The sequence below is a fragment of the Procambarus clarkii genome, chromosome 86 (genome assembly GCF_040958095.1).
Source record: "Procambarus clarkii isolate CNS0578487 chromosome 86, FALCON_Pclarkii_2.0, whole genome shotgun sequence".
In the NCBI taxonomy this organism is placed as follows: Eukaryota; Metazoa; Arthropoda; class Malacostraca; order Decapoda; family Cambaridae; genus Procambarus; species Procambarus clarkii.
Genome location: NC_091235.1, coordinates 8,239,176 through 8,265,113, shown reverse-complemented (window position 1 = coordinate 8,265,113; position 25,938 = coordinate 8,239,176). Strand labels below are relative to the sequence as shown.

Here is a 25,938-nt window from a genome sequence, read left to right as displayed (position 1 = left end):
GGTATACTCACCCTCGGGCTGGACGTAAACTAGAGGGGTGTGAGAGGTATACTCACCCTCGGGCTGGATGTAAACCGTGCATATGGCCTCGCCGTACTGGTTGGCGGCGGTGCAGGTGTACTCTCCCTCGTCGCCGGGGCCGATGGCGGTAATGTGTAAGGTCACTACACCTGTCGTTTCGTTGTGAGTCACCTGCGGCCACCACAACCCACATCAACACTCACATTCAACCACTAATTATTAAATAATGGTTTCTGCCCGAAACGCTGCGCGTACTAGTGACTTTACAAGATTGTAATTACTATGCCATGTGCAGGCGATGAGTCACAATAACGTGGCTGAAGTATGTTGACCAGACCACACACTAGAAGTTGAAGGGACGACGACGTTTCGGTCCGTCCTGGACCATTCTCAAGTCGATTGTGAGAGGGCTGTCGATTTCACAATCGACTTGAGAATGGTCCAGGACAGACCGAAACGTCGTCGTCCCTTCAACTTCTAGTGTGTGGTCTGGTCAACTATGCCATGTATCCTCACAATCCCAATGTACCTTCTTGTATATATATAAATAAATAAATAAATAAATAAATAACAATGCAGCGGTACTGAATTCCTTGCAGTTAATATCTTTGCAGATATCTTTACTTAGCTTTAACATCTATAATAAATCCTCGGAAGCTTTATTTCGAGTAAAGTCTCTGTGTTAATACTAATTAAAGTTTGCAATGTTTTGTATAGCTTTAATACTAATATGATATAGTAAAAAATATATTATTATGAGTGATGGAATGAGGTGATTACTAGAGGGCCATACACTAGAGGCCTTTGAGGTCTGCAGTTGGGATGTGAGGAAGGGGGTGGTGGGATAGGGTGATGGGATAGGGTGATGGGACAGGGTGGTGGGGCAGGGTGGTGGGACAGGGTGGTGGGACAGGGTGATGGGACAGGGTGATGGGACAGGGTGGTGGGACAGGGTGGTGGGACAGGGTGATGGGACAGGGTGACGAAACAGGGTGGTAGGACAGGGTGATGGGACTGGGTGATGGGACAGGTTGGTGGGACAGGGTAGTGGGACAGGGTGATGGGACAGGGTGATGGGACAGGGTGATGGGACAGGATGGTGGGACAGGGTGATGGGGCAGGGTGGTGGGACAGGATGGTGGGACAGGGTGATGGGACAGGGTAATGGGGCAGGGTGGTGGGACAGGGTGGTGGGACAGGCTGGTGGGACAGGGTGGTGGGGCAGGGTGGGGTGTGTGTGTGTGGATGGGGGGGGGGGTCGGCGCCCCACAATACTCACCTGGTATTTATTACCGGAGGCGATCTGTGCACCCTTGCGGGTCCAGGTGACTGTGGGTTTGGGATTGCCCGTGACCTTCCCCTCGAACATGGCGTCACCGCCTTGGGCGAAGCGAGCATTGCGGAAGATCTGTTCGAACACCGGCGGGGACGCGCCCGGCGGCAGGCCCACGCTGTAAGGGAGAAAACCAACATTAATGACGACGCGCACCTTAACTAACAGCAAAAGATTGGCAGACGAGGAGTCATAATAACCTGGCTGAAATATGTTGACCAAACCACACACTAGAAAGTGAAGGGACGACGACGTTTCGACTTGAGAATGGTCCAGGACGGACCGAAACGTTGTCGTTTCGGCAGTCTCGCGCTGCCGAGAATTTTTTGGTGGATATTGTGGTTTATTGGTGGATAAAAGTGAAGTACCTTCATTTTTTAGTGTGTGGTTTGGTCAACAGCAAAAGATTTATTAAAGAGGATATCGCAAGAACGTAATGTATCTACAATCACTTATTGAAGCCATATAATAGGATCGAACCCCTCAACCCCGTCATACACACACGCATTACCAACAGGGCAATGATGGCCACATATAAGAGATTCAGATACTGTTAATAAGCCCATCATGGTCTAGTCGGTGGTGCGTGTGCCTGAGGAGCTCAGAGATGGGAATTCGATCCCATCGCACAGCTTCAATAATTTCTCAAGACCAGATAACTAATAACACAACATTGTACTACTGGTGGAAAGCCTTCATCCCGATATTCACACATCAGCTCAGCCCTCTCGGAATTGATAGTCACGCCATCTGGTAGTTACTCTCATGCAGTTGTCAATACTGTACAGGTACGAAGGCTAGGTACGGAGCACAGGTACGGAGTGCGGGTACGGAGGGTAGGTACGGAGCACAGGTATGGAGTGCGGGTACGGAGCACAGGTACTGAGGGTTGGTACAGAGCACAGGTACGGAGTGCAGGTACGGTGCACAGGTACGGAGTGCAGGTACGGAGTGTGGGTACGGAGCACAGGTACGGAGGGTAGGTACAGTGCACAGGTACGGAGTGCAGGTACGGAGCACAGGTACGGAGTGCAGGTACGGAGCACAGGTAAGGAGCACAGGTACGGAGTGTAGGTACGGAGCACAGGTACGAAGCACAGGTACGAAGCACAGGTATGGAGCACAGGTACGGAGCACAGGTACGGGCCGGCCGCACTGGACCATAGCCAGCCCACTGTATTTGTTTAATTAGACGTTTGAACTGACTTGTGACAGAAGGATTATATGGTCAAACAGCTGTTCTTGTCTTATCCGGGTAGATATACTGACTTATTGTTGCGATAAATAAGCTACATACAAGTCCACGAGGTTGATCTGATTCCAGGCTGAACAAATAAGTTGTTAAACAAGTCAGTCGGTTGACTTACTAATGGTTAAACTGACACAATGTTGAGTGAACAGTACCAAATAACAGATACATCACAGAATTTAACAAAATTAGCATATTAAAATCTTGTTCTTGTCTTGGGGGTGTGTAACAAAAAGGAGGCCTGGTCAAGGACTGGGCCGCGGGGACGCTAAGCCCCAAAATCATCTCAAGATAACCTCAAGATAACTTATAAAAGATCACAAATGTACTGGAAAGAACAGCAAAAAGGAAATTATTAAGCACGCGGACTCTCACACTCCACGGACATTACCCTCCACATTTCACAACTAGTCAACCTAAGTGAACTTTGACCGTAAGTATGGTCGAAGATCCCATACTACCACCGGCGATATTCAGCAGTCTTCCCTGCACTTCAACGTGTGAGACTAATAATGATTTACAAGTCCCACATGGTAAAGCCTTGACAGAATACGTAAATTAGCTGAGTTGATATTACTTATGAAATATCTATATTAAAGGTTCTGTCGAAAAGAGTAAGTAAAGAACACAAGAACAAAGGTAACTGCAGAAAGCCTATTGGCCCATACGAGGCAGATTCCAAAAGGAAGGTTCCTCCATTACAGATTCCTCGATAGACCAGATGAAAGTTTTCTGCATATATTTTTCTTTCCCAAAACTAAACACGTGATATTTATTATAAAAACAGGAGATATTTCAGTAAGCATACTTGTGACAAAGAGATTAAGCTGTGACTGCAAGACTACACACTCACACACTTACACAGATATTAGCACACAACATACTATAGCACACCTCGCCACACATCTATCTTATGTAGTCACTATCTGTCTACATTAATGTGCAGAGTATGATGCATCATGCGAGGGGGCTGCCCTCCTTGTCTTTACTGACCAGGGGCCAGTTTCACGAAGCAGTTACGCAAGCACTTACGAACGTGTACATCTTTCCTCAATCTTTGACGACTTTGGTTACATTTATTAAGTAGTTTACAAGCATGAAAACTTGCCAATCAACTGTTGTTATTGTTATAAACAGCCTCCTGGTGCTTCCGAGCTCATTATCTGTTTAATAATTATAAATAAAGCCGCCAAAGATTGAGAAAAGATGTACAGGTTCGAAAGTGCTTGCGTAACTGCTTCGTGAATCTGGCCCCATGAGTCTAACTGGAATGATTTGTTCACACTGCTATTCCACCTCATCCACACACCTATACCACCTCATTTACGCCCTACACCCCCCCCCATCCTCACTACAACATCCCTACACCCCCTCATCCTCACTACAACATCCCTACACCCCCTCATCCTCAATACAACATCCCTACACCCCCTCATCCTCAATACAACATCCCTACACCCCTCATCCTCACTACAACATCCCTACACCCCCTCATCCTCACTACAACATCCCTACACCCCCTCATCCTCACTACAACATCCCTACACCCCCTCATCCTCACTACAACATCCCTACACCCCCTCATCCTCACTACAACATCCCTACACCCCCTCATCCTCACTACAACATCCCTACACCCCCTCATCCTCACTACAACATCCCTACACCCCCTCATCCTCACTACAACATCCCTACACCCCCTCATCCTCACTACAACATCCCTACACCCCCTCATCCTCACTACAACATCCCTACACCCCCTCATCCTCACTACAACATCCCTACACCCCCTCATCCTCACTACAACATCCCTACACCCCCTCATCCTCACTACAACATCCCTACACCCCCTCATCCTCACTACAACATCCCTACACCCCCTCATTCTCAATACAACATCCCTACACCCCCTCATCCTCACTACAACATCCCTACACCCCCTCATTCTCAATACAACATCCCTACACCCCCTCATCCTCACTACAACATCCCTACACCCCCTCATTCTCAATACAACATCCCTACACCCCCTCATCCTCACTACAACATCCCTACACCCCCTCATTCTCAATACAACATCCCTACACCCCCTCATCCTCACTACAACATCCCTACACCCCCTCATTCCCAATACAACATCCCTACAGTCACTCTGATACACCACCTCATCCCACAAAAGCACACAAAGTTTTTAATTTAACATTAGAGTCGATCGTGGACCGCGGGTGTGAGAACCTGGGGGCTGAGAGACACACACACACACACACACACACACACACACACACACACACACACACACACACACTATTGTGTGTGTTATATATTGTTATATATATTATATATTGGATATATTGGAGGGGTGACAGGTAAGCTTCTATCATGGATGAAAAATTTTCTGACTGATAGAAAAATGAGGGCAGTAATCAGAGGCAATGTATCAGAATGGAGAAATGTCACAAGTGGAGTACCACAGGGTTCAGTTCTTGCACCAGTGATGTTTATTGTGTACATAAATGATCTACCAGTTGGTATACAGAATTATATGAACATGTTTGCTGATGATGCTAAGATAATAGGAAGGATAAGAAATTTAGATGACTGTCATGCCCTTCAAGAAGACCTGGACAAAATAAGTATATGGAGCACCACTTGGCAAATGGAATTTAATGTTAATAAATGTCATGTTATGGAATGTGGAATAGGAGAACATAGACCCCACACAACCTATATATTATGTGAGAAATCTTTAAAGAATTCTGATAAAGAAAGAGATCTAGGAGTGGTTCTAGATAGAAAACTATCACCTGAGGACCACATAAAGAATATTGTGCAAGGAGCCTATGCTATGCTTTCTAACTTCAGAATTGCATTTAAATACATGGATGGCGATATACTAAAGAAATTGTTCATGACTTTTGTTAGGCCAAAGCTAGAATATGCAGCTGTTGTGTGGTGCCCATATCTTAAGAAGCACATCAACAAACTGGAAAAGGTGCAAAGACATGCTACTAAGTGGCTCCCAGAACTGAAGGGCAAGAGCTACGAGGAGAGGTTAGAAGCATTAAATATGCCAAAACTAGAAGACAGAAGAAAAAGAGGTGATATGATCACTACATACAAAATAGTTACAGGAATTGATAAAATCGACAGGGAAGACTTCCTGAGACCTGGAATTTCAAGAACAAGAGGTCATAGATTTAAACTAGCTAAACACAGATGCCGAAGAAATATAAGAAAATTCACCTTCGCAAATAGAGTGGTAGACGGTTGGAACAAGTTAAGTGAGAAGGTGGTGGAGGCCAAGACCGTCAGTAGTTTCAAAGCGTTATATGACAAAGAGTGCTGGGAAGACGGGACACCACGAGCGTAGCTCTCATCCTGTAACTACACTTAGGTAATTACACTTAGGTAATTACACACACACACACACACACACACACACACACACACACACACACACCAGAACACCTGGGGCTGAGACACACACACACACACCAGGACACCTGGGGCTGAGACACACACACCAGGACACCTGGGGCTGAGACACACACACCAGGACACCTGGGGCTGAGACACGCACACACACACCAGGACACCTGGGACTGAGACACACACACCAGGACACCTGGGGCTGAGACACACACACCAGGACACCTGGGGCTGAGACACACACACCAGGACACCTGGGGCTGAGACACACACACCAGGACACCTGGGGCTGAGACACACACACCAGGACACCTGGGGCTGAGACACACACACCAGGACACCTGGGGCTGAGACACACACACCTGGGACTGAGACACACACACCAGGACACCTGGGGCTGAGACACACACACCAGGACACCTGGGGCTGAGACACACACCAGGACACCTGGGACTGAGACACACACACCAGGACACCTGGGGCTGAGACACACACACCAGGACACCTGGGACTGAGACACACACACCAGGACACCTGGGGCTGAGACACACACACCAGGACACCTGGGGCTGAGACACACACACCAGGACACCTGGGGCTGAGACACACACACACCAGGACACCTGGGGCTGAGACACACACACCAGGACACCTGGGGCTGAGACACACCAGGACAGGATGAGCACCAGCCTTCGCCAATAATAACGTTGAAGGCAGGAGGGCGGTGATGAGGAACGTGTGTCATGGCAGTATGAGTTAGGATGAGAGCGTGCCAAAGAGGTGGGCGTGTGGGCATGCGGGTGGTGGGCACCCCTCACCCGTGCCACAGCGGATGCCAACACGTGGGCGTGCAGGGCACCACGGGACCACACTCCCTGCCCGCCCGCGCGCATTCCTCAAGCAATGCGCCCTGGCGTCAGCTTGGAAACTGCATTAATCATCTCCTTCCACTGACGTAAGTCACGTCATCACCTTGGGTTATGGTTTACACATTCCGCCCAAAACCTTAAGATAATCTAACTATGCCAGAGCCATTCGAAGTGTCCGACAATGTAATGTTCATCAACAATGTTCCTAGCACAACAAATGCATAACAACAAACAATATTTGATACAAGACAAGTACTGACAAATTACTTTAAAGACGCCTTATAAGACTAAGCGACTGCAACATATAATCCAAGATGCATTTACTGATCTCCAGAGTTACTTGGAGTGAACGCCAAGGTCACGTAGCTGATCTGCCCTCATACCCAGCTCGTTCTCCTAAGGCTCCCCAACGTCAAGAAAACAATATAAAGTGTCCTCTCCTAACCAGCCAGAGGACCCAAAACAAAAAACGGGATAGTACGTCACTTTCGCCAGCCACTTCCATTGTCTAGTACGACCATTGATGGCCTCATGTAACGCATACGAACGAAAAGCGACGTTCTTTCTGAGAGTACAGCTTGCATTATAACTCTCGATCTCCCAGCTCCCAGTGCGGACTGTGACTGGAATCTGAGCGAATAGGTTCAATGATAAGCTTCTCAGCTCTATCTTCACTCCAAGAGGAGGGAAGCCAACCTCCCCCCACCCCCACCCCCACCCTCGCACAGATCCGTACATTAGATGTCTTCTCTTTATTTTACAAACCAAACAGTTCGGAGAATATACTCCATCAGCGTGAAAAAAATAGATAACAATTACTCTGCAAAATTTGCTAAAATTCGTCAATAAAAAGTTCAAGGATTCTTTTAAATTTAATATAAATTAAAATACGTATACATTTTAAAATTTAGTATAAATGAAGATAATAAAAACTTAAACAATATATATAAGAGTATAAAGCAAAAAAAAAAAAAAAAATAGCAAATAAATCGTATAAAAGACCGAACAACATACATCATAAAGACGAAAATTAATGGGAGAACAGTTGATTCAAGAAGCTGTTCAATTTTAACCTCAGTTGGAATGTAAATAGATGCCAAAATGTTGAAATTTAGTCGATAATTGGAAGTCAGTTCAGTGAGAGGATGGCTCATAGACCCCCCCCCCCCAGTGATTGCTAACAGCAGAAGCCGCAATTTGTTAACAGTACCAAAATACGGAAATTATATATATATATATATATATATATATATATATATATATATATATATATATATATATATATATAAATATATATATATATATATATATATATATATAAATATATATATATATATATATATATATATATATATATATATATATATATATATATATATATATATATATATATATACACCCTTCTGGAGATGTATTATTAAATACGAAAGTACTTAAGGAAATTCCTGGTTTCAATTCTTCCTCCGTGGTCTGACACTGTCATATATATATATATATATATATATATATATATATATATATATATATATATATATATATATATATATATATATATATATATAATGACTATCTTCAGGAACTCTAGGAATCTTAACGATAGGCAAGAATTTACCATTTAAAAAAAATGTTCTAAAAATCGCATAAAATTCCTTGATTGGAAAAACATTTATTTCAAAGAGATTGCTCAAGAATTTAATTTAAAAATAAAATCATTTTTAATCAAAGCAAAGATTGAAATAACAACGGTTTAATTATATTTAATTTAAATAGTTTAGAACAAAAATTTAAATGATGAAAACCTAATCCCGTATATATAGGTTTACGATAAACGTAAGTAGTAAGCTGACCACCAATATTAGTAATAAAGAAATGTTATTTTGGAATTAAACTCTATTTTACATGTAAATGTAAAATTTAAATGTTTACAATTCAAATAACAAGCAAACATATCGACATATCATTAAAGATTAGAAACAATTGTCTGCATGCTGACGATAGAAAACATGAAATTACAATCCCAAAACAAGCTTCGATTTGCTAAGCTTGTCCATGGAGTCAGGCTGAGGGCTTTCCATTAGGCTTCAAGGCGAAAGATACATATTTCTAACAATCAAGGAAACAATGCATTTATAAACTTACACGCCTGTGTATCTGCGATGTCTTTTTTTTCAATATACATAAATTATATTTACCAATACGCGACAACCAACACGAAAAGTGGAGTTAATTAACTGGGCCATCAGCCAGGATTGCCTTGACGCTTGGTTCTAAACGTCAGCCGCCCTTGACGTAAATAAGTCAAAATATTATTACTAAGCAGAGCCGTGAGCACGATCCACCACCACCACCTGTTTCCTCATCGACCACAAAAGGCCAGGTCTATTACTGTAGCGCGGGCGAGGCGCAGAAAGCCGCAGCTGTGGACGAGGCTTTGCAAGTAGGGCGTCGCCATGATGACTTGATCCATTGGGTTCAACTAGTGCCTGGGTGGCAGCCATGATATTATAGCTCACGACTAGCCACCTCAAGTGTAGGAATTCTTAGCGCTATATATAGCTATATATTAACTACGGTTCAGTGTGTCCTCTTGTCAAGAAAGGACGACAGTGTTAAACTCTGTTAATTTCTAGCTATTAGAAAGTAATTTCTAGCTAGTATCAATGTTTCTAGCTAGAATTTCTAGCTAGTATCAGTCTTTAACACTTTAACAAGTGTTAAATACTGATACGAGCTAGAAATTCTAAGGACAAAAATTTTCTTTGTCACCACCAGAGAAAATATAATGAATCCAACACAAAAACATGAAAATAGACACCGCGATGTAATCACTAATCCTACAGTTTCATTAGTTATTAATTATCGGCTGCGATATAATTATTATCAGTTTTAAGCTAATAAAGTGTACGCTAACTTTGCAACCTTGCACGAAGCATTATTCCATTTCGAGCGTCATAATCTCAAGTACAAAGGTGAAGATAAGAAAGCTGACTTTATTGACACTGAATGTCCATCTAATTGAATATTATCGCAGAAATTTGTAAGGTACTTACGCTTAGCAACAGTGACGCTGTTAAGCTCAGCAACAGTGACGCTGTTAAGCTTAGCAACAGTGACGCTGTTAAGCTTAGCAACAGTGACCCTGTTAAGCTTAGCAACAGTGACGCTGTTAAGCTCAGCAACAGTGACGCTTTTAAGCTTAGCAACAGTGACGCTGTTAAGCTTAGCAACAGTGACGCTTTTAAGCTTAGCAACAGTGACGCTTTTAAGCTTAGCAACAGTGACGCTGTTAAGCTTAGCAACAGTGACGCTGTTAAGCTTAGCAACAGTGACGCTGTTAAGCTGAGCAACAGTGACGCTGTTAAGCTGAGCAACAGTGACGCTGTTAAGCTGAGCAACAGTGACGCTGTTAAGCTGAGCAACAGTGGCGCTGTTAAGCTGAGCAACAGTGACGCTGTTAAGCTGAGCAACAGTGACGCTGTTAAGCTTAGCAACAGTGACGCTGTTAAGCTTAGCAACAGTGACGCTGTTAAGCTTAGCAACAGTGACGCTGTTAAGCTGAGCAACAGTGACGCTGTTAAGCTGAGCAACAGTGACGCTGTAAAGCTTAGCAACAGTGACGCTGTTAAGCTGAGCAACAGTGACGCTGTTAAGCTGAGCAACAGTGACGCTGTAAAGCTGAGCAACAGTGACGCTGTTAAGCTGAGCAACAGTGACGCTGTAAAGCTGAGCAACAGTGACGCTGTTAAGCTGAGCAACAGTGACGCTGTTAAGCTTAGCAACAGTGACGCTGTTAAGCTGAGCAACAGTGACGCTGTAAAGCTGAGCAACAGTGACGCTGTTAAGCTGAGCAACAGTGACGCTGTAAAGCTGAGCAACAGTGACGCTGTTAAGCTGAGCAACAGTGACGCTGTAAAGCTGAGCAACAGTGACGCTGTAAAGCTGAGCAACAGTGACGCTGTTAAGCTGAGCAACAGTGACGCTGTTAAGCTTAGCAACAGTGACGCTGTTAAGCTTAGCAACAGTGACTCCTGTTACGCTTAGCAATGGTTATGTTATTAAGCTTAGCGACAGTGACTCCTATTACGCTTAGCAATGGTTATGTTATTAAGCTTAACAACATTGACACTATTAAGCTAAGCAACATTTATATTTTTAAGCTTAACCGTGACACTATTTAGCTTAGAAACCGTGATAACAATAAGCTTAGTAACGGTGACACCATCAAGTTTACCAAGATGGGGGAGGGGTCACTATTAATTAAGTTCAGCATCAAACAATTCTCTCACTGGGACAATAGTTATTTTTTGAGTGTACAATAATTATGCTACTTTCTGGTTACCTTTTTTTGTGTGTGGATAGGCAGGCTGGAGGGTTACTGTGAATAAACAGGAAGACTGGAGGGTTACTGTGTGTGGATAGGCAGGCATGAGGGTTACTGTGTGTGGCTAGGCAGGCAGGAGGGTTACTGTGTGTGGATAGGCAGGCTGGAGGGTTACTGTGTGTGGATAGGCAGGCTGGAGGGTTACTGTGAATAAACAGGAAGACTGGAGGGTTACTGTGTGTGGATAGGCAGGCATGAGGGTTACTGTGTGTGGCTAGGCAGGCAGAAGGGTTACTGTGTGTGGATAGGCAGGCTGGAGGGTTACTGTGAATAAACAGGAAGACTGGAGGGTTACTGTGTGTGGATAGGCAGGCATGAGGGTTACTGTGTGTGGCTAGGCAGGCAGGAGGGTTACTGTGTGTGGATAGGCAGGCTGGAGGGTTACTGTGAATAAACAGGAAGCCTGGAGGGTTACTGTGTGTGGATAGGCAGGCATGAGGGTTACTGTGTGTGGATAGGCAGGCAGGAGGGTTACTGTGTGTGGATAGGCAGGCTGGAGGGTTACTGTGAATAAACAGGAAGCCTGGAGGGTTACTGTGTGTGGATAGGCAGGCAGGAGGGTTACTGTGTGTGGATAGGCAGGCTATGCGGATAGGATAGTTACTCAGAAGACAGAATATTGAGGTTCTTGCGAGGCAGGATCAAGTATAACATTCGGGATTTACGGTTCATGCTCGCTGATGATATGGAAAATTAGTTTACTGAGAATTATACAAAATATATATAAATGTAGCATTTACCCTGGTAAATTGATGTAAATGTAATCTTTATATTGTACATTATTTAATAAAGAAAAAATAAACGTGGACGCGACGCCACAAAATATCATGATGCTTCACGGACAAAAACTAAACCACGAGAATGATTTGCTGTGGCAGCTCACATGACGCAACTAAATAGTAGTACCATTTCCCACGCGACGCAAGAAGGCTCAAACATACGGCAGATAATATGTGTATTCATTATTACCTTATAAAGATGAATGTTCATGAAAATAAGCTAGTTATACACACTGTAAAATTATTGCAAAAATAGCTAGTAGGTATACATAAAGCTTGGGACGGCGAGAGGCCAGAGGGCAGCGAATAATGTATATATTACCTAAGCTGGGCCGAAAGCGCGCGCAAGAATGCTGGCGTAAATCTTGTCCCAGGAGCTGACAAGAGCCAGGAAGGGTACAATAAACATGAGGGGGGGGGCGGACAAGAGCCAGGAAGGGTACAATAAACATGAGGGGGGGGGCGGACAAGAGCCAGGAAGGGAACAATAAACATGAGGGGGGGGGCGGACAAGAGCCAGGAAGGGAACAATAAACATGAGGGGGGGGGCGGACAAGAGCCAGGAAGGGAACAATAAACATGAGGGGGGGGCGGACAAGAGCCAGGAAGGGAACAATAAACATGAGGGGGGGGGCGGACAAGAGCCAGGAAGGGAACAATAAACATGAGGGGGGGGCGGACAAGAGCCAGGAAGGGAACAATAAACATGAGGGGGGCGGACAAGAGCCAGGAAGGGAACAATAAACATGAGGGGGCCCGAATAAGAACACGGATACTCACGACATTATCTGTGTGGGGCCCTGAACCCGCTGGACACCCTGCTGAACTGCAAAACAAAAGAAACACAATATTATTATAAATAATACTTGCAACCATTTAATATTTCTTTTAAAGTTACTTATCACTCGGCTCAAATTTCTGAGATCAGAATATTACACAATATATTGTGAATTAAGCTGAGAGTTATGAAAATTATATTAATTAAAGACAATTACCCTCATCTAATGGAGAGTAAGTTATTACTCATCAGAAATTAATTACTCACGACACATTGGGTTTGAAATATGATTCGTAAAGAGTATTTTCCTCTAGCGCCTACAAATAATATATTTTGCATCTTATTGTGATTTAATTTTAAACACTCAAGATATTTATTAAACGCTCTTATTATTATTATATTACACACTCTATGTAATGTGCAGCAATGTTAGCAGCAAGTTTTTTAAGATTGTATTTTAATGAACAAACACGACATAATCAACTATACACACATTGTTGTAAATTATAGCTCGGTTCGCAAGACACTAACAGACACTTCAAGAAGATCAAAAGTGCCTTAAGTTAACCGTTATAATAAAAGAAAACATTCACAAAGTTATCTACAGAGTATAGAAAATGTCGTCAAAAATTAGCAAGTGTTCTTCCCGGGGCACATCAATAGCTAAATTAACATAAACAGCCACACATCAGAATCAAACAAGCACAGCAAAACAAAGCACCTCCCAGCGATCACTTAACAAGCACAGCAAAACAAAGCACCTCCCAGCGATCACTTCAACAGGTACAAAACTGATCTGTAACAAATCAAAATCAAGAGGCTAATTGGCTCAGAGAGCAGCAAGTGCCTCAGCAACAAGCAACGCAGCCATATCCTTCAGTAGCAGCGCAGGAGGTACAGTATCGGGTTATCTACACACTCCGGTGAAGGATGAACCAAGAGGCTCTGGCCTCTCTCACTGTTGCTCTCAGGCTAACTTTGTCTCAGTCTCCTGCCCGAATGAGGTACCTGGCCTTTGAAAAAACTTAAGTCTACAATCGTGTTCTATAGTATATCAACATAAAGCATACAAAGTTTACCAGTGCTAGCCAACAGAATGCATACCAGTATGACAAACCATCCAGCGACATGGGAATAATGTTATCAAATGATATGACTACCGTAATCATTACTATAATTACCCGTATAAATAAATGCCTAGGTATCTATGTTAAAATACAATCATTTTTATCCAAACTTCAGTCCTTCCTCCTTAGGCTATACTATATAATATTATAAGACTAGTATACAGCTCTTTACAATTTTCAAATTTCAAGAAATCCATCGCATTATGAATCCTCTGAGAAAGAGTATAAACCAGGAGGGATGTGTTGGGTGGATCAAGCACATGAAGGGTGATCCACAAAGCCTAGTGCTTGATCCCTCAAACACTAGGCTTTATGGTGGCAATCTCAGTCTAACCATATCGCAATCCGTATAGCTCTATTCTATATATTTATTGTCTATCATCACGACCCGTTATCGGCGAGGATCTGAACATTAATAACTAAACCATACATTCGATCTTGGAACAATGTTACGAGTGTAAGAAACAGTAGCAGAGGAGGACCTTCTCTGAGAGGAGTTTTGGTTGATGCCAAACTTTTGTGGTTGATGCCATTAATAAATGGCATCAACCAATAATTATGCCAAGCAGTGAGTGGGTTTCATTTATTTGTTGTTTCTGCATTTCGTATGTAGAATAAACAGTATAGAAGCTGCATTTCGAATTAACGTTCAGTTACCATCAGGGAAACTTTATAAGTTGTTAAGACATTAAATATTGATGCAACTTTCCTCGTTGTTGTTGTTTTAGATTTAGCTACTCAGAACGAAATGTCTATGTAGCATGGGCTATGGTGAGCCCGTAAGAACTTTCCTCAGACCACCCTCTCTCTTATTACAGCCTCGCCATACACCTCACCCCCTTTCCGTTTCACTCCACACCTACCTATCCCTCCTGCACTGCCAGAGCCCACTCCAGGCCACTCACCCTCCCTTACCCCGTCACCCCTATCCCTCCTCCCCTTCCCTCCACCAGACGCCCGACGCCATGAAGGTAAAACAAGTTTAGTCGCGCCTGGTTCACTTAACTTCTACTTCTTCCTTAATTACTTCGACTAAATTACTTTTAATTACTTAGGACATCGCTGGCATACTCAATATGCCAGCGACATGTGTCTAATAGCTACATTTTCCAACATTTAACTTGATGCTTCAACAAAGCCCTTGATCGTCTCTACTTGGCAGTGTTCAGTGTCCGTATACTGTACCTAGCCGCCAGAACGGAACCTCAGCCGCTGGGCCAGGAAGACTGTGCGCGGCAAGAGGGCAAAAACTGTCAAGTGTGGGGAAAGGAGGAGAATCCCACAGTTGGCTATTCGCTGACAAAAATACCTTGGTTCGAATAAGTTGAGCATTCCACATGATGACCACGGGAGTCAGGCATTTTCCTCTAGGTCCTTTTCATCCTCGGTCGCCTGGTGATCTTGTTTAGTGGACGACTCGTGACTTGTTAGCCTCTCATGGGTCTGGTATTATAGTGATTCTTTCTAGCTCTGTTTCGCCCTGAGATGAACCTTGGTGGCTATGTCAGGCATTGGTGGCTATGTCAACCCTTTGTAGCTATATCAACCCTTGGTGGCTATGCCAAGCATTGGTGGCTATGTCAGCCTTTCGTGGTTGTCAGCCCTTGGTGGTTGTGTCCTAATCATCCAGTAATTTTACTATATATATATATAAATATATATATATGTATATATATATATGTATATATATATGTATATATATATATATGTATATATATATATGTATATATATATATATATATATATATATATATATATATATATATATATATATATATATATATATATATATAACACTAGCAGCTGTGTTAGCATAGGAGGGCTCTGTAGTAAACATTTACGTTTATGCCATGATTGGAAAGGCTGTGGTGACCTTAGCTTGCATGAGTTCTTGGTATCTATGGAGTGACTATGTTGTTTAATGTTGATGCCAAAACTAAGAATCACTTATAGAACAGCAAATCGTCTTTTTTTACAGCATCTCAGATCTGATGTTTCTACGAGATATCCTTGGATATCTGCCATCATCAGCAGGAGTGTGGGCCTATCTGTGAAAACACGAAGGCCACAATACCCACACAGTCACAAGCCGATAGCGACTCACAGTAACCTTCTTGATTAGGGTGGTGGAGTGGGGGTTAGGGAGTGTTGATATAGTTCGAAAAACCTCTCCATCTGGTAGCCAGGCAAGTCGGGAGGGTCTTGGTGGAGTCAGCCTGGGCCGTCTGCCAGGAATACCTTGGCCCCCACCTTCCCTGGGGAACCAACAGCCACGGGGGTCTTCATCTCCACCACGGCTCCCCCAACACAGCAATGGCACCTTCAACACATTAACGACACCTCGAACAAACCATATACATACCAACACACCATGACAACACGGCATCTACTATGTTATACATGGAGCAATATTTATAAATAACATACATACACATATCTCAACAGGTGTAACACATGAAGGAATGGAGAAAGATAACTCTAATTAAATTTTGTTTAACTGATAAGAATTACAGGCTTAGCAAGATCTCATGAAACCATGAAAGCATAGAGAACCAATTTCAGACAACTGTGTAGGGGTGACAGGGTCTGGTGAAGTTACACGGGTATAGAACACGTCCAATACAGTGTGTGGTGGGGGTTTGGTAGTGTTTCTGTTGACGGTGGAGCCCGCAGCGAACTGGCCTGGCCACCGATTTCAGTGTAAATTATTTTTACAGTCTCCTGGCGACCACAGACCTTCCTTCGCCAATACAACCACGCACTACGACGAAGATGCAGCCACCACAGGCTTCACTTCCCCACAAACACTACAATGTAGATGTAGCTGAAGAATAACACACAAGGGCTCCACCACTAGTAATACGGATATACACTACTGAGATACATTACAATTATGTACACACATTTTGAATATTCACCATCAAGTCATCACTCACACAAATGTCGTGGCAATTTGAACATTTACATTTATATAAGCAAAATAGAGAAGTTCATATTAGATACTTCTAAGACTAACAGCTGTGGTCAATACTCGACTAAGTCTTGGTATCAGTGTGTCAAAGCTTAAGTTACAAACTCTTGCGCCATGTTTTCGCTCCTGAGCTGTCAGGTGTACCACCTCAGATGTACTAATTGTAATTAAGAAGCAATAAGAAGCTTATCTTAACATACTAAGAAGGTTAGGTTAGGTCGGTGTTTTCTATTCAGCGTTTCAAGGTAAACTCAAATATTCACAAAAAATTAGTATGTCACATATGCACCTATTAATAAGCCCATATTGACTATAAGCAAGTGCGAGAACGGGTTGCTTCTCAAAAAGGGGCAAGTGTATGGATCAACTTGAGTCCTGTTCTCTGTTCTCTGCAATTTTTTATTTGCGGGTCACTTATAGCAAGTAACGTAAGCATAACGGAATCTTTGAAAGACCTATTGACCCATGCCAGGCAGATCCTATTTACATCAAACATATACATATGTCTAACAGATACTTAAAACATTTAGAGACTTTATTTCTATGATAATTCTTGTTCGCTTATTGTATAAATCTACAACATTATTTCCGAAAAGGTATTTGCTTATTTATTTTTTTGGCTTTAAAGTTGCTCCCCCAACTTCGTGATTAGGGCGTGAAATAATGATCCAACTTGAATTCATTGTTTTGAGTTCTGACTTGGATTGATCTTTTCAGTACCTTATTTGTCTCCCCATTGTTAAACTCTCGCATCCATCTGTGCACCGGATCTTAGTCCATCATTACCCTACTCCTCTCTGCAGTGTGTGGTCAGTTTTCCTAATCTCTTCTCATAAGAAAAGTTCATCATTTCCTGGATGAAGTTAGTTATCATTCAGTAGGTTCCATCAATACTTTACAACCATGTATTAGAACATCACTGAGTTAAGGAGATCAACATTCAACAGCCTCCACATCATCAGACTAGTATTCTAGCTTTGTATTGATCCAAATATTCGTTGGGTATTACTCAGAGTGATTATGGAAGTCATGTGGATGTCATGCAGGTACAATATTGTACAGTCAACTGGCGTATAAGTTTCTGAAGGATCTATCATATCCTCATCTGAAGTACTTGCCTAATTGTGCTTGCGGGAGTTGAGCTCTGGCTCTTTGGTCCCGCCCCTCAACTGATGCACAGATTCCTGAACAAAGTTGTGTATTGTGTATTGCCTTCACCAGCGTATTCAATCTATTTACAACTCTGACACTGACAACATTATTTATAGTGTTGATGTGACTCATTTGGGTGCATAATTTCCTCTTTTCTCTCTATTTCCCCTTGATCGTGCACCAGCCATGTTAAATACCCAGTCCTCGTCTGCTCTCTGTTTTCTTGTGTATTTTGGCAACCATATTTTCCTTATTTCTTCTTTTTTCCAGTCCAACCACTTGGGCTGGACGGTAGAGCCACGGTCTCGCTTCATGCAGGTCAGCGTTTAATCCCAGCGTTCAATCCAAGTGGTTGGGCACGATTCCTTTCCCCCCGTCCCATCCCAAATCCTTATCCTGACCCATTCCCAGTGCTATATAGCTATAATGGCTGGGCGCATTCCCCTGATAATTCCTTTCCTTTCTCTTTTCCAGTGATGTGAGGTTTAATTCCTTTGGTATTTCCCTGTAATTCAAAGCTCAGCTCTGGGACTTGTCTGGAGTCAAGCAACTCCGTCACTGGAGTTACTACAGTAAAGTGTTATTCTGTCGTAAGCGAGATGCGGTGTCCTCGCTGGGGATGCATTTTCAAGATTTGGCCTAACATATGCATGATAACCAAACCACCCATCAGTAAGTGAAGGAACGACGACGTTTCGCTCCACCATTGACCATTATCAAGTCGTGTAACCATACATAGTTTATGGACCATGAACATATATCGTTCATGGTCCGGAACGACTCCTAATTCAGATGTTTAAAAAGTTAGTTCTCACGTTGGATAACCTTGCATATGCAGTAATGATATCTGGTTGTGTGGTTCTTCGAGAAACAGGTTTCAAGCACATTGAACCCTCTATTTTTTTTCTCTCCTACTCTAGAAGGGCTTCATCTCTCATTTAGTATCTAATTAACGGTTCCTGTCCCTAGCACACAGCTTCGTTACTTTGCACTTGCTCCAGTTAAATTTTAAAAGACACCTGTTGGATCATTCTTACAATTTATCCAAGTTATCCTGTAGTGTCTTGCAGTCTTCCACCGTATTTAACATCTTCAAAATTGTTGCATTAGCATACACTAAGAGCAAGAAGTCTATTTCCTATGCAAATTGTGGTGCCTAACCACTTGTGGTGGACGGTAGAGCGACGGTCTCGCTTCATGCAGGTCAGCGTTCAATCCCGACCGCCCAAGTAGTTGGGCACTATTCCTTCCCCCCGTCCCATCCCAAATCCTTATCCTAACCCCTTCCAAATGCTATATAGTCGTAATAGCTTGGCGCTTTACCCTGATAGTTCCCTTCCCCTATGACAATTTTTTAAGTAGATAAGTGGGAAGATAGGCGCGAGTACTGACTGTAGTGGGATTCTACTACTAACACATATCCTCTTCAATCTCTTCAATCACTATGACATTTTTGTTTATCCACGGGAGCCCCTTCCCTGTTCCCCATATTGGACCCTTGATTCCTGTGAGTACTGAGTCGTGGGTCTTCTGACAGTCAAAACATGTATAGTTTGCAAACATTGTCTTATCTCTTTCGCCTGACCATAGAACCCTATCAAGTGTTTAAGGCAAATTTTCGTCCCTGAATTCATGTTGGTGTTGAATTATAATGGCTCTTCCCTCCAGGGTGTTCTATACTAAATTGTTTCCTATTTTTTTTTTAATATCAGTACTATAGTGGCTGTCTTCGAATGTTTTGGTAGTTTTCCTGTTTCCACCTACTATGATATGCCATAGTAAGAGGCGAACTCAGGGCTTCAGCTCCTTCTCTTCCTCTTATTGGTTAAGATCTTGTCTCCTACATTATTCGTCGTGTCCACTGCTGCTCAGTTTAAGAACATTACTCTCAGGTCAGGCGCGTGCCCCTTGCTTATCCTCTATTAATATATACTCATGTTTTCCACCATATGAGGTTATGAAGGAGTTTGGCTTGGATCTTTGCTCTATCTACTTTGTCGTTTCCAAATCTTTCATTTGTTTTCTATTGTTGAGGTACTCATTCCTAACTCTTTGGTTCCTCTCTCCGCTCTCTTATTAATTTGTCTTTAGCTTTATACTTATGTGTAAAGGGTCTTCGCTTTAGCTTTGGTTTCCTACCACCGCGGTGAACTATGGGTTAATATTATGTCTCATTATCCTCACTTTGGACAAATTTGTCAACTGCTGCCCATTATGTTTGGTATTCCTGCTAAAAAATTCATTTATTCCTTATCCTATTATATAACAGGGTTACCCTATTGAGAGCCTGACAGCTGAGTGGACAGCGCTTGGGATTCGTTGTCCTAAGGTTCCAGGTTCGATCCCCGGTGGAGGCGGAAACAAATTGGCAGTTTCTTTCACCTTGATGCTAATGTTCACCTAGCACTAAATAGACACCTAGAAGTTAGGACAGCTGGTACGGGTTGCTTCCTGGGGGTGTGTAACAAAAAGGAGGCCTGGTCGAGAACCGGGCCGCAAGGACGCTAAGCCACGAAATCACCTCAAGATAACCCTTTCCTTGCCAGTATTCTACGTCCTGATCCCGTCTCTGGATATTGAATGTCTACTTGCATAGTGTACATAGTCTCCTGAGACTGATGGATGCCTACTAGTAGTCTACTTGCTACAGATATTCAAATACCAGTTTACAGTGATCGCTGGAATACAGAGTTGACTTCCCTTATATCTAACACAGGAATGAATATCTGGAGAAGCCTAACACTGAGCCTCAATATCCATCATTCTTCTTGGTCTGTTGACAGAATGGATTTACAATTTTCTAATCAATGTGTCTAAATAGTTAACATCTCTAAGAATATGTGCCCCAAAAGGTTCTCTCTTTTCCCAATCTATCTTGTCTTGTTTCAAGTTCCCTATTATTAAAAGATGAATTCCCTTCATGCAACTGAAGTGTAATTTCACTTCACTATCACACTTTGTATAGTAATATTTCTATTATTTTGAATGGTTGCGTGCTAAAGACATCTCAATGGCCGTTTTTATTTTTGTCAAATACTGAATACACTCCCAATGTTACTCTATTAACGAGCCTCAGACGTTAGTGGTGTCACTGCGTCCACTCCGGCCAGGTAAGACAGGTTGTGTATAAGGAACAACAACCAGGTAAGACAGGTTGTGTATAAGGAACCACAGCCAGGTAAGACAGGTTGTGTATAAGGAACCACAGCCAGGTAAGACAGGTTGTGTATAAGGAACCACAGCCAGGTAAGACAGGTTGTGTATAAGGAACCACAGCCAGGTAAGACAGGTTGTGTATAAGGAACCACAGCCAGGTAAGACAGGTTGTGTATAAGGAACCACAGCCAGGTAAGACAGGTTGTGTATAAGGAACCACAGCCAGGTAAGACAGGTTGTGTATAAGGAACCACAGCCAGGTAAGACAGGTTGTGTATAAGGAACCACAGCCAGGTAAGACAGGTTGTGTATAAGGAACAACAACCAGGTAAGACAGGTTGTGTATAAGGAACCAGGTAAGACAAGTTGTGCGTGAAGTAATAACACCAGGTGTCCCGTTGAAGGTAGTATCCTCGCAGATCCGCTAGACTCCCGCGGCGACCTGCGCAAGGATATGGTATTGAAACCATACATTGAGAGCGAGCGTGTAAAACATGACTGGTGAGTAATTGTCAAAATAATACTCTTGCCCAAGATAGCAATATACGACCCCCTTCCCAGAGGTCTTGAGCCAGCCCCATGGGGGCGGGCACACGCTCAGACCAGACACCATATTTAGTCCTTTCCCAGCACCAACTGTGATATATTCCCCCCAGACTATTAATCAAAGATGCAGCCCTTGCGTCTAATGCCAGGTTTACGGGCTATTCATGCCCGTGCCACCTCTTGGGTGGCTTAATCTTCATCAATCTAATGCCAGGTGGACTATTCTAAAATGTAGCTTTTAACGCTGGTCTTATTAAGCGTGTGCCGCTGGAAGTGGGAACTGGATATACTCAACTTATTCACCTCAATTTTTTTGCAATAGATATTCAAGCCAAAAAATGAATACTCAAACTTTTGGATTTTATATATTTTATAATCTGTGGGTATACATAAAAAAACGGGGTAATAATTCACAGCAAAAGGAATATATATACAGAGAGAGGTATACCTCATTTCTGTGTGTATATATACCCTGAGTCTACTTTAGTCTTGGAGTATGTTCAGGGCTAAAGTAAGTATACTGGGCGATTGGTCAGTAAACGACCGTTACGGCATTAACGACCGTTAAGGCATTAACGACTGTTACGGCATTAACGACCGTTACGGCATTAACGACCGTTACGGCATTAACGACCGTTAAGGCATTAACGACCGTTAAGGCACTAACGACCGTTACGCGGCATTAACGACCATCCAGCCATTGATAAGCCTAAAGCCCAACACCAAACCAAAAAGCCTTCACGTTACATATCCTCCCACAAATATATTCAAAAAACTTTAATTTAAAAATATCTCTTAGGTACTATGACCTGCGAGAACTGAAAATATAGTCTGTACGCACGAAAGCCTAAATAGGGAACTATCAGGAAGAAAGCGCCAAGCCATTACGACTATATAGCACTTGGAAGGGGTTAGGATAAGGATTTTGGGATGGGACGGGGGGGGGGGGGGGGAAGGAATGGTGCCCAACCACTTATGGACGGTCGGGGATTGAACGCCGACCTGCATGAAGCGAGACCGTCGCTCTCTCACACACACAGTTAAATTGAAATCGTGCATGTACAGTATTTCATTCCGGACTTGTGTGTGCATTACTCTCTATTAGGCTACGCTATGTTTCATTTCCTGGTACAAGAACTCCATACAGGCGGAATGGAATGCTATGTATGAATGGAATGCTATAGTATGCTATGTATAGTACGCGAATGCAGAAACGCGTTCAAAATTAATATCACGTGCAACGCTGTCTAGCAAGGTAATTGCATTGCAATGACACTAGTTGCTTCTCTTGTGGTGTGCAAAGCTGCTTCTCTAGTGGTATGTAAAGTTGCTTCTCTAGTGACGTGCAAAGTTTGAGAGGCGGTGACCGGGTACACGTTAAGCTTCATTGACCACCAGAAGACTCTTCTCGTTGACCACAGTCACCAGAAGACACGCCTCGTTGACCACAGTCACCAGAAGACACGCCTCGTTGACCACAGTCACCAGAAGACACGCCTCGTTGACCAGTCACCAGAAGACACGCCTCGTTGACCAGTCACCAGAAGACGCGCCTCGTTGACCAGTCACCAGAGGACACGCCTCGTTGACCAGTCACCAGAAGACGCGCCTCGTTGACCATTGTCACCAGAAGACACGCCTCGTTGACCAGTCACCAGAAGACACGCCTCGTTGACCAGTCACCAGAAGACGCGCCTCGTTGACCAGTCACCAGAAGACACGCCTCGTTGACCAGTCACCAGAGGACACCCAGGATCAACGTGTAACAAACTCAGGCTATATAGCCGAGAAATAAATTGAAATTGAAATTCTGACCCGTGTACCAGCGGTGACCTTCCTCGGCCCGTGAAGCTGTTGGATTCACAGATTCAAAGGGAATACAAAGATTCCCTTTGTAACATGTTACAAAGTGAATCTTTGTAGATCGAATCGTTCGTTAAAACGGTCGCTGTGACACTGGTTCTTTCGCAAATGTATACAATAATTATGTAGTCTGTTGCAGGATGTGTTCCTTAGGCTGAAAGCGTCACTAGGATGGCGTAGGCTGCGGCCTCTCCATATATAGATATGGCTGCAGGATCTCCAAATGCAGACATCGCTTACAGGCTTCTCTATCTTTAAGAGACACGGGTAATATTGTATCTCCACCAATGTTATTACTTATATAACTTTAGCTTCACCATCTCCACAAATGGGTTTAGCCTTAATACCTCCACACAAGAACATAATGTGATCATAGCCTAAAGTATTTCCACAGATGATTGCGCGCTCCCTACCAATGGCTACAGGTTGCTATAGATATGGCCTGAGAGACTTAACAAGTCTCAACAGGTACATAGTCTCTGTACCATAAGACGTTTAAACAAGATACTTGGGCTTTGATATTTCCATAGGTAAAAACGAGATCACCGTCTTCATCAAAAGATGATGAACAAAGACAGTTCCACTATGCCCCATATAAGTTCGTTTCCCATAGATACGAGCAAAAGCATTCCTACACCGTAGTCAAACACACGAGTTATATCGTCACTTATAAAGCATCACAATGTATCTAATGGATCTTTACCACAGCATTACAAAATATGTATATAGCCGTTTTGAATGTATTAGTGCAATTGATTATTGTGTTTAATGAGTCAATGAATGTTAGTGCAGTGGATCAGCTTCGTAACTGTGCTGTGAGCATTGAAGCGTGTAAGTTGGTGTGGCAAAAAAAAAAAAAAAAAGGTTTAGCTGTTAATGCTTAGTGCATCAGGCAGGATAGAAGAAAAAGCAAAAAGCAAGTTTTCTTTGCGGCGATGGAGCGTGAGGCAACGAGGCGGACGAGGACCGGTACCGTGGAAAGCCATGCGGGTGGAGGAGGTCATCCTCCGCTCTTGGCTCGCCATCTCTCCCTCCTCCCTCTCTCTCCTGCTCCCTCCAACAACCCTCTTCCAGGCACTCCTGACGGTGAACTGAACGCTGTGGGGTCCCTCTGCTACATCTTGGCATGGGTACCGGGAGAGGAAGGGGGGGTGGGAGGGTAGTCAGCCACGCCCACTGCGGCGGGTATGGGGGTTGACTCACCTGCTGGCGCGCACCTTCTAGGGTATTCGTTTTTTTCTTCTCGTCTTCTTTACTCATGTGCTAATTTAAATATACGACTGCTTGATGAAAAAATATCTTGCGTCATCAACAACGAACAAAATATATCTTTGTGTAATGTATCACTAGGCTAAAATCTGTCAATGCCTGCACGTCCTCATCTCGATAACCCCAAAGACAAATGCATGAGGCGATGCATGATACTGTGCATGAGTTATGCACAATATCTGTGCATAACTGCGTTGCTTGCATACAGTTTGGCTGTAATCGAACATATATATTGGAAGTAGATTTGTGCACATAATCAGTAATAATTGCGTCAAAATCAACCAATCAACGTGTAAGGCTTTACCCACCACTATGTCCAATATAAATAGTCCATCTTCATGTTTAGTTAGTACTTCATATGTAACGATGAGGACCATAGTACATCTATGACGTAATGGACAATTAGAAAGTAGACATGGTTACTATTGAATTTGGACAAACCGGAAAAGGTTTTGTATTTGGTGCATAATAAATGAACTAAACTAACTGTTGCAGACAACCTAAACTAACCTAACTTAACCTTGATAGGCTTAATACATGCTATCTAAGGCCTAATATAGTACATATATGTATTATACTAGGCTTAGGAATACTTAAGCTTCTTTTTTAGCTTAATTTTTTCGGACTATTAAGTGTCAAATTAAGATAGTACCAAATTCTACTATCTAATTACTTTTACGTCAATATTTGTACTATGGTGCATATAATTACAAAAAATACTATCTAAACAGGAGGATGGGTTATATAAACCACACGCCTTTATTTACATGTGCAAAATGTTAAGGAATTATACTTAAACTTCAATGTACATTGCATATTGCGGTGTTACTAGTCACTGTTATGCGGGATTACCTAACATGCTAAGAAATTCACTGAAGGCATAAGTGTAATCATAATATCGGGCAGACAAGGAGCACCGCATATATTATGCAAAAACGCGTCTGTCTGTCTCAGCAAGCTTTAGCGCTCAAGGAGCAAAAGCAAATAGATGCACTAATTTTAGCGCGGGAAGACT

The 25,938-nt window shown here is 43.0% G+C and overlaps 1 protein-coding gene across 18 annotated transcripts in view; it reads right to left on the bottom strand.

The window, feature by feature from the left end:
* The window catches only part of sls (sallimus), a 601,134-nt gene that overhangs the window by 182,456 nt on the left and 392,740 nt on the right, over positions 1 to 25,938 (bottom strand). For all 18 annotated transcript variants that reach the window (XM_069317090.1, XM_069317072.1, XM_069317078.1 and 15 more), the window contains 3 exons: positions 12,842 to 12,887; positions 1,301 to 1,472; positions 57 to 192 (listed from right to left, as the gene is read on the bottom strand). In XM_069317090.1, the coding sequence (XP_069173191.1) occupies positions 57 to 192; positions 1,301 to 1,472; positions 12,842 to 12,887 (354 nt within the window). The remainder of the gene's footprint in view (positions 1 to 56; positions 193 to 1,300; positions 1,473 to 12,841; positions 12,888 to 25,938) is intronic.